Genomic DNA, 10040 nt, shown 5'->3' with positions numbered 1-10040 from the left:
TCATTACTCAGGGCTGTCAGCCTTTACCCTAGTCCTTCCCTTTGCTGCCAGCATTTATAACGGTGTCAAATATATTTAAAAGTGTTTTTAATTTACGGGGGGGGGGGGTCACGCTCCGAGGTCTGTAGGACACGGGTCACGGGTGCAAACACCTGAGAGCCACACGGCTGTGCTCAGGGGGAGCCCTGCAGCCACCCTGGCAAGCTGCCAGGCGGGAGGCTCACAGCACCGCCCTGCAAACGGGCGTGCGCGGGAAATACTGGTTTGTTGTGCCCCTCGCACCCCACCCCCGCCGCTCCGGCAGGCCCGGGCCCGGCTCCGGCACCGTGCGACCCGCCCTGCACCGAACGCCCTCCAGGCAAGGCCCCTCCCCGCACGGCTCGAATCCCCCCTCAGGCACAGCGCCCGCACCAGGCCCCAGCTCCGCCCTAACTCCCTCGCGCCACCGCGCGGGCCCCACCCAGAGCCCGGCAACGGCTCCTGTGACGTCAGCGCGGCCGCACGGGGGCGCTGCCGCCAGGGTCTCAACCCCGCCCCTTTCCCAGCGTTCTCCGGGGCACGGCGCGGGTCTGGCGCTGCTTGCACAAAGGGGCTGCGCGGAGGAAATGGCGGCCGTGGGGGCTGAGGGTGGTGGCAAAATGGAGGAGACAGCGGCGGCGGCGGCTAACGGGGCAGGCGGCGCCGGGGACGGGCCCCCTAAGAGGTGAGGCACCGCTGGAAGAGCCCCGTCCCATCGTGGGTGGCCTCCTGGTCGGGGGAGCAGGAGTTCGAGTCCCCGCGTGTGTGGGCCGGGGCCTCGGGCCGGGCCGGGCCAGGCCGGGGGGGGCTCCAGAGGTGGAGGGCTTGGTGGATGGAAGGAGCCGCTGCTGACCGCCGTGGCCTGGCTGAGTGAGGGCGTCAGGCCTGGCGGGATGGGGCTTTAGGAGCTGGAGCAAGGGCCGTGCTGGAGGCTGGGGAGCCGTCTGTGAGGGCACTGAGGGGGTGGGATGGCGTTGGTGCGGGAGGCTGGGGGTCTGGCTGAGGCGGGCACTAGGGGGTGGGAGTGTGCGTGTGTGGGAGCTGGGCCGATCTGGCTGAGGGCGGTTTCGGGTGGGGGTAGATGTTATTGGTGGGATGGCTGGGGTCTGGCTGATGGGCGGGCAGGTGCGAGGGGTGGGATGGCGTTGGTGTGGGAGCTGGGATCTGGCTGAGGGCGGTCGGGTGGGGCGGTAGGATGATCTTGGTGGGGGGCTGGCGGGTCTGCGCTGAGGGCTGCGGCAGGTGTGGGCCGGTAGATGCATTGATGGGGAGGACTGAAGCTGGCCGTCTCGCTTGCATGGTGGCGCATTGTGAAGGAGTGTGGCGATGGCATCTGTGACGGGAGGCGAGAATCTGGCTTGAGTGCGGTGTGTGTGGGGTAGATGGCATTGGTGGGGGCTGGGGGTCTGTGCTGAGTGCGGCGGGTGGGGGATAGGATGGCGTTGTGCAGAGCCTGGGGTCTTAGTTGCAGTGCGCGTGGTTGGGTGTCTGGGTGGCATTGGTGGAGGCTGCGGTGTTTGCGCTGAGTTGCAGGCGATGTGGGTATGGTAAATGGTTGGTGCAGAGCCTGGGCACGTCGGAAGTCCTGAGTGGCGCCTTGGCACTGGGGCCCAATGTGGATGGCCGTGGTGGGGAGGCTGGGGTCTGGTCTGAGTGCGGCACTGAGGGTGGATCGGGTAGACGTGTCACAAAGTCCCCGTGCGAGTCCTATCTAGAACTGCCTCCCCGCAAGTCAGTCAGGACTTTGGGGAGGCCTCCTCGTCCCTGGTGAGACTGTCCAACGATTGTCTTTTCCTGTTCAGCGGCAATGAAGCTCCACACGTTTCACCTCTGGGTCTCTCCTCCCTGCGCTAAGATTCAGCATCCTCTGCCCCTCCGTGCGCTTATCCACAGCAAGCCCACCCAGTTGGTCCTGGGAAGCCAGAGGTCCTTCCACCTCCCACTGCCAGTCAGACGTCGGACTCATTAGCCACGCAGTCGAAACAGAAAGCTTATATAATTAGATGACAGGAACAGGTCTTAAATAGAGCTTGTAGATACAAACGAACCTGAGTCCCATCAGGCCGCGGTCCATTTGGGGTCAGTGACGAGACCCATGCCTGCCACTTCACTTCTTGTCCTCCAGTCAACTTCCAGACGAAACAACTTCTCCTCCTACCCCTTCCACCTCGTCTGTCTCAGCTCCTTTCCCGCCAGTGGACACTCTAATTCTCTTTGTCTCCAAGCAGCCCTGCAGCTGCCTTGCAGCAGGAGGGGCCCGAGGCCATCAGTTGACTTAGGAGACAGAGTTGCCAGGCATTTAGGTCCTACGTGGCCCTTTCGTCTGACCAGATACTTACACGAACGCCATGAGAGACACTGACGGCATCAAACACAGTATTCAGAGAAACATTAAGAGCATTCTTAGTTCATCAACGATGGCCATTTGGGGAGGGCTGGGGTCTGGTTGAGTGGGTGTTGTGGGGTAGATGGCATTGTGTGAGGCTCGGGGTTCTGGCTGAGTGCGTGTGCTGGGGGTAGATGCATTGGGGAGGCGTGTGTTGGTCTGGCTTGGTGTAGTGCGCGTCTGTGTATGGAACGTGCGTAATTGGAGTGTGTCGTACGTTCCCTTGGAGAGTGGGGAAGGCTGGCGGTGCTGATGCTGGAGTGTGTGGGGGTAAGATTGACATGTGTGCAGAGGCTGGGTCTGGCTGAGGTGCAGGTATGGATGGAGGTGGGGTGCTCTTAGGATGCATTGGTGCAGAGCTGGAAGGTTCTGGGCCTGGAGGGCGGTGTGGGGCTGGATGGACCTTTGTTGCAGAGGCTAGGGGGTCTGGCTGATGCGGGCAGTGGTATGGGTAGATGGCATTGATGGGGAGAGTGGGGGTCTGGCTTAGTGTGGGCATTGGAGAGTGTGGGATGGCATTGTGGAGGAGGTGCTGGTGAGTGCTGGTAATGGGCCTCGGGATTTATGATGGGGTAGATTGGCATTTGTTGTGCAGAAGCTGGGGGTCTGGCTGAGTCGCGGCGGTGGATGGTAGATGTGGCATTGTGCAGAGGCGGGGTTCTTGCTGCAGTGTGGCACTGCTGGGCGATGATGGCATTGTTGCAGAGCCTGGGGGTCTGGTCGTTGCGGGCACTGGGAGAGTGGGATGGCATTGGTCCAGGAGGCTGGGGTCTGGTCTGAGCCGTAGAGAGGGTGGGATGAGACTGATGGGCGAGCTGGGGGTCTTGCGCTGATGCGGCACTCAGGGGTAGGATGCTGTTGGTGGCGAGGCTGGGTCTGGCTTGATGTGCGGGGTGGGTGGTGGGTGGGGATAGCATTGGTGGGGAGGCTGGGGGTCTGGCTGAGTGCAGGCATGGGGGGTAGATGGCATTGGTGGGGAGGCTGGGGGTTTGGCTGAGTGCAGGCACTGGGGGGGTGGGATGGCATTGGTGTTTCTCCCTCCCCACAAGCTTAGCTTGCTGCATTTTTATTTAAAAAGAAGAGTGTTGATGGGCATTGCCTGGGGCACTGCCCTCTTAGGTTTGTTACTTTTCCTTACGCTGGTCCTGCTAGCGTGCTTGACTGAATAGCCATTTTGCCTGTTTTGGGCTACGTGGCATGGCTGAAGCAGCTAGGGATGTTAAATTGAGACCTGTTTCATGCAATGCAGTAATGTCATTAGGGTCCCATGTTTTTGATTTCTACGATCAGGTGGGATCTTAATAAATCTCTAGTCTTCATTATTGAGTTTGCTAAGGAGGTTTGAGACTTCAGATCAGTTTCTTGGCGCCTGGACACTTCTGCTTCACCCTCCAGCTAGGGAAGAGTCGTGGTGCTGACAAATTCTCTTGCTCCCATCTTGATGTAAAGGAGGGTGCAGGTCTTGGTATCCACTGCTAGTGTTTCTTCTGTGTTGCTGTCTTGGTATCAGGAACTGTGGAAGCTCTGCTAGTAAGCTCTGCTAGTTCTTCCACTAGAAAGACTGAGGAATGCATACTAATGTGCCTCTGTTGATCTAAAAAAGATTAGTTACGTCATATTCAGTCAAGCTTAGCTGCTACCAGTTATTTTGTATGTTTCAGCATCAGGAAAAGTGAGATGCTGGTTCCTCTTCTGTTAGAGATGCTGCTTGTACCATGGTTTCCTGATGCCTTGAATCAGTCAGGTGCTTGGCAGGGAAGTCCAGGTGCAGGGGGGGTCTGGATGCATGGGGGTTGGGCCGATGAGGGGCAGCTGCCCATACAGTGACCCCTCCCCCTGGTTGCTGGGAGAGATAGGGTCAGGAAGTGGGGTGTGTGTGCAGAGCTTTCTGAAGTGGGGGAGGTTCCTGGAGGTGGGTCTGACCCAACCCCAGGAGCAGCCCGTGCAGGAGAAGAGGAAGTCCTGTCCCTGTCTCCCCACCACCCACATCTCCTGAGGTGGTGATTTACATCTCCCCTGGCTGCTCCTGATGCCCAAACCAGACTTGCCCCCTTCTCCTCCGCCCCAACCCCCTGGCTCCTCGGAAGGTGCATGCGAATGAATTTATCTACAGGGGACATTAATTCTGCGCTTGTGCAATGATGGAGAATTCCCCCAGGAGTAATAGATCACCTTCTCTTATTGTAGAAAGTTCAGTTGTTCCTGAGGAGTGAAGGGGTTAAGAATGGTCTTCATCTTAGAACTTTAGGGCAACCTCTTAGATGTACTAGGCCCAGGCCATCAAATTCCTTGAGGATAAGGACAGATACCTTGAACTTGATTTGATGTTCTATGAGAAGCTAGTGTAGGGAGCAGAGGATAGATGTGATGTATTAATGGGAGCCACTGTTGCTGAAGAGATTGTGTGTGTGATAGAGAAGAGAGGCTGTTTGGAGGCCCAGTGTACAACGGTAGCCAAGTCTGGCATATAATTTGCCAGATCCTTGACTCCTTGTCCTGTCGGTGGAGAACAGCTGTCTTTTGCCATGCTTTGGAATTTAGAGTCCATGAGTCCTTATGGTTGAAATAAGATCATGGGACTGTCATGTTGCCTTGGAGCTGGAATAGCTCTGAATATTGACTCTGGACTTTCTGACCTGCCATAAATTTATGGCAACCAAAATTTGGCTTATAAACAGCTGTCATCTCAGTCTTAAGGGCTCCGTAAAACAGGAAGATGAGAATGTGGAGGCTGAGCCAGAAACACTTCTTTAATTTTTGTCTCCACCAGAAAAGCAGCCAGTGCTTCCCCTTCTGGCGATATGAAGGCCTTTCTGAGGTCTTAGACTTAGAACTCACCGATTCAGCAAAAAAAGCCCATAGATTTCTTATATTCTGCAGAACTAGCAATTGAGGATGTGACCACCTTATATGTAGCTCACTACTCCCAGTGTCTTTCCTCCTCCCTCACTTTCCCCTCCCTTTTAGAACCAAGAACACCAAATTTGGTACTTGAGAAAGGCTTGAATATTTTTGCTTGTATGACCTTTCAGCTTTAGTAGTGACCAGAGCATCTTGGGATGTTAGCTTAGTTTTTGGCCACTTTGTGGGTGAGACTTGGCAGTTATTGAGCAGTGATGGCAAGATGGCTGCCTTCAGTGAGACATGCTGCTTTATAAATTTGGCTCCTGGAAGAACAAAATAAGGATATCCACTACTTTTTGGTTAGAGAGGCAGAGTTCTTCCTGACTTCATGTGAGACTGAACTTTTTTCCAGAGGGAGGTTCTCTGCCTCTAGAAGCAGGTCATCAGTTGGATGAAGCTCCATAGAGCAAAGTTCAGTCAAGATATGAACGTCACAGTTATTGAATGTATCTCCAGCCTTGTCCAGGCAAATACCAATACTGCTTTCTAACCTTTGGTGTTTTCACCACCAGCTTTTCATGAAACATCTGCCTGTGGCAATGGGCTTTCTTGGGTGTCTGGATATTTGTATCTGACTGTACCTAGCGCACACTGCAAGATGTACCTCAGGCTAGCCAGGTCTACACTCAAAAGTTAAGTTGACCCAGCTACATTGTTCAGGGATGTGAAAAATCCATATGCTTGAAGGACATAGTTAAGCCAACCTAACCCCTGGAGCTGATAGTGCTAGGTTGCTGGAAGAAGTCTTCCATTGCCTAGTTACCACCTCTTGGGGAGGTAGATTAGCTATGCTGATTGGAAAAGTGCTTATACTGAAGTGCTACAATGCCATAGATCCAGTGCTGCAACTGTGCCACTGTAGCATTCCAAGTGTAGACAAGCCCTCAGAAAAGTGTGTAAAGCATCCTGAGTCCTTAGGGTTTGCCTAAACAAGTCCACTCTCATTCCATCACAAACGGTCGAATTCACTGGAACCTTAAGAGGCGCCATAGCTGTTTTCAGCTTGCTTAAGAGGATTTTTCATACTGTTAGGGGGACAGTGTGCTTTGAGAGGTTCCCATCGTAAACCTGTAGCTTTTTTTCTATAAGTGGTAAGCCTTGTGTTCATGTGACACTATTTACCAGGCTACATCTTGGGAGTCTGCATGGTGTAGTGCCTTAACCACTTGGATACCTGGGCTGCAGTACCTCAGAATATTAGAGATTCTCTTCTGTTGGGGATGAAAGAAGAACATTGTTATTGAGATTTCCAGCTTACCTACTTCACTGGCTTTTTCTGCAGTATTAGTGATGTCTCAGGGAGGGTTGGAGGTACTCAAACTCACCTGGGGGTGGGGTGGGGGGGAACTATGGCTTGTTCTTCCAAGAGTTGAGTATTCCGAGGATTCATGGGGACAGTTATTAAAGGAAAATAACTCTTAAATACCATAGTTACTGATTTTAGACTGCCCAAATGGATCCCTGCTCATGTTCCCCACTTCAGAGCATCAAGTTAGTTTCCTAAATCACTTGAAAGAAAGTAGTTGAAGCCACTTCCTTGAGGTTGGTTGTCCAAACAGACATTGGTATCTAGGAGAGCTGAGCACGTTTGTCACGATTACACTCGCCCAAAGAATTTGGATCCCTATAGTCAATCATCCTAAAATACCCTACTGAGGTCTCGTCTATGCTACAGAGTTTTGTCGTCACAAATTACACTGATGATCAAAACCCAGTATGATTACAGCGCTTGTGCACGTTTGTACAATGCTACTTCTATTGGCAGTGTGTGTCCACAGTTGGTGCTCTGGCATTGACGGAGAGCAGTGCACCGTGGATAGCTATCCCACTGTGCTATTTGCCACCTTCTGCAGCTAGGAGTTGTGAAGGTGGAATGGATCGCAGTGCATCATGGGTGTGGGCTTGATGTCCCATGATGCAGTTTTTTTCTGTCTCATTGTTCCATGGGTTTCTGACTGCATTTCACAGTATTTTTCAACAACTCATTTACTGTGCACCTGGCATCTCTGTCTGAAAGGATGGATCCTGCACTGCTTTCAACTATTGTGGTCGCTGTTATGAACCCATTGTGGCTGATCATGCAGTATATCATGAGCACCCATTCTGAACAGGAATCAGAGGTTCCTGATGTACTCTGTGCCATGGAAAGAAACACCAGATTACTTTTGGTATTCATGGAACAGGTGCACATGGACTATCGCTTTTGGACTGTGTGGTCATACCACAGCGTTATGCAGGTCTGGGATGATAAGCAGTGGCTGCTGAACTTTCGGATGCGGAAGCCGTCTTCCTGGAACTTTGTGCGGCGCTCACCCCAGCACTGCAACACAAGGACACCAAAATGAGAGCTGCTCTCTTGGTGGAGAACTGCATGGTGATCACTGTGTGGAAGCTGGCAACTCCAGACTTCTACCCATCTGTTGTGAATCAGTTTGGAGTTGGAAAGTTGACTGCTAGGGCTGCGTTAATGCAAGTGTGCAGAGCCATTAATCACATCTTGCTAGGAAGGACTCTGACTCTCTTGGCAAAATGCATGAAATGATGGATGGCTTTGCAGCAATGGGATTCTCTAACTGCAGCAGGGTGATAGATGGCATGCATGTCCCAATTTTGGCCCCGGGCCATCTTGCGATGGAGGACATCAATAGAAATTGGTACTTCTGTATGGTCTTGCATATATGGTTTCACTGACATCAATGTGGGGTGGTCTCGGAAAGTGTGTGACTCATGCATCTTCAGGAACACTGGCCTGTACAGATATCTCCAAGCAAGCACTTACTTCCCAGACCAGAAGATTCCAATTGGGGGGGGCGGGGGGAGGATGTTGAAATGCACATAATAACCCTGAGACCTAGCGTACCCTATACTGCCATGTCTCACGAAGCCTTAAATGGGAAATCTGGACAGCAACAAGGCGACAATGCTGCTGAGCAGGTGCAGAATGACCATAGAATGTTCCTTTGGCAGATTAAAAGTACACTGGCGCTGCCTTTATGGTAGGTTAGACGTAAATGAGGAAAATAGTCCCATGGTCATAGCAGCCTGCTGTGCGTTCCATAATGTTTGTGAAGCTAAGGGTGAAAAGAATTCTTTGAGGGGGTCAACAAGCCTGTGGACCAAGGGAATCCAGTGGATATAGTGTAATTGGATTTTTCAGAAAGCCTTTGACAAGGTCCCTCACCAAAGTCTCTTGTGCAAAGTAAGATGCCACGGGATAAATGGGAAGGTACTTTCATGGACTGATAACAGGTTAAAAGATAAGAAAAAAGGGTATGTATAAATGGTCAGTTTTCAGAATGGAGAGAAGTAAATAGTGGTGTCCCCCAGGGGTCTGTACTGAGACCAGTCCTGTTTAACATATTAATAAATGATCTGGCAAAAGGGGTAGACAGTGAGGTGGAAAAATTTGCAGATCGTTAGGACCCAGGCAGACTATGAAGAGGTACAAAAGGATATCTCAGAACTGTGACTGGGCAACAAAATGGCAGATGACATTTAATGTTGATAAATGCAAAGTAATGCACACTGGAAAGCATAATCCAACTATACATATAAAATGATAGGGTCTAAATTAGGTGTTACCTCTCAAGAAAGAGATCTTGGAGTCATTATGGATGGTTCTCTGAAAACATCCACTCAGTGTGCAGCAGCAGTCAAAAGCGAACAGAGTGCTAGGAATAATTAAGAAAGAGATAGATAATAGGACAGAAAATATCATGTTGCCTCTATAAATCCATGGTATGCCCGCAACTTGATACTGTGTGCAGATGTGGACACCCCATCTCAAAAAAAGATAAATTGGAATTGGAAAAGGTTCAGAAAAGGACAACAAAAATGAGTAGGGGTATGAATTGCTTCTGTATGAGGAGAGATTAATAAGACTGGGACTTTTCAGCTTGGAAAAGAGACAACTAAGGGGAGATATGATTTGAGGTCTATAAAGTCATGACTGATGTAGGTAAGGAAGTGTTATTTGCTACTTCTCATAACACAAGAACTAGGGGTCACCAAGTGAAATTAATAGGCAGCAGGTGTAAAACAAACAAAAGGAAGTATTTCTTCACACAACACACAGTCAACCAGTGAAACTGCTTGCTAGAGGATGTTGTGAAGGCCAAGACCATAACAGGGTTCAAAAAAGAACTAGATGCATTCACAGAGGGTAGGTCCATCAGTGGCTGTTATCTGGGATGGGCAGGGATGGTGTCCCTAGCCTTTGTTTGCCAGAAGCTGGGAATGAGCGACGGGATGGATCACTTGATGATTACCTGTTCTGTTCATTCCCTCTGGCGCATCTGGCACTGGCCACTATTGGAAGACAGGATACTGGGCTAGATGGTCCTTTGGTCTGACCCAGTAGGGCCATTCTTACGTTCTTAAGTTTTCCCTGTGGTGGTGTGCAGAGGCAGATTGCCTGGCAGCTGATTTTGAGTAGCCAGATACCAGGGTTATTAGAGGGTCACACTGAGGGCTGTTTGAATCAGGGAGGCTTTGAGGCACCATTTTGACAATGAGCTCCAGTCATGTCTTTCTGTACAGCTCTCTACAATGCTTTAACTTGCCACCTTGCATGAAAATGTTGATTCCTCACCGTGATTTGTACTCAGCAAATGATCAGTTGCCACTGGGTATTAATTCCAGCACCAGCCACTGTGTGTAGGAGGCAAATAAAGATTGGTTATCTTTCAGAGAGTATATTTTTATTAAATACCAATTAACACACACAAGGCTT

General features: G+C 51.2%; 1 protein-coding gene across 1 annotated transcript in view; it reads left to right on the top strand.

Moving 5' to 3' along the window:
• Positions 1-560: 560 nt before the first annotated feature.
• Positions 561-10040, top strand: part of LOC116828927 (heterogeneous nuclear ribonucleoprotein M-like) — a 28630-nt gene continuing 19150 nt past the window's right edge. The window contains exon 1 of the mRNA XM_075070812.1: positions 561-703. Coding sequence (XP_074926913.1) covers positions 606-703 — 98 coding nt within the window. The 5' untranslated portion in view covers positions 561-605. The remainder of the gene's footprint in view (positions 704-10040) is intronic.

Source organism: Chelonoidis abingdonii, chromosome 11 (genome assembly GCF_003597395.2).
Source record: "Chelonoidis abingdonii isolate Lonesome George chromosome 11, CheloAbing_2.0, whole genome shotgun sequence".
Taxonomy (NCBI): Eukaryota; Metazoa; Chordata; order Testudines; family Testudinidae; genus Chelonoidis; species Chelonoidis abingdonii.
This window is presented reverse-complemented; position numbering and strand designations above follow the sequence as displayed.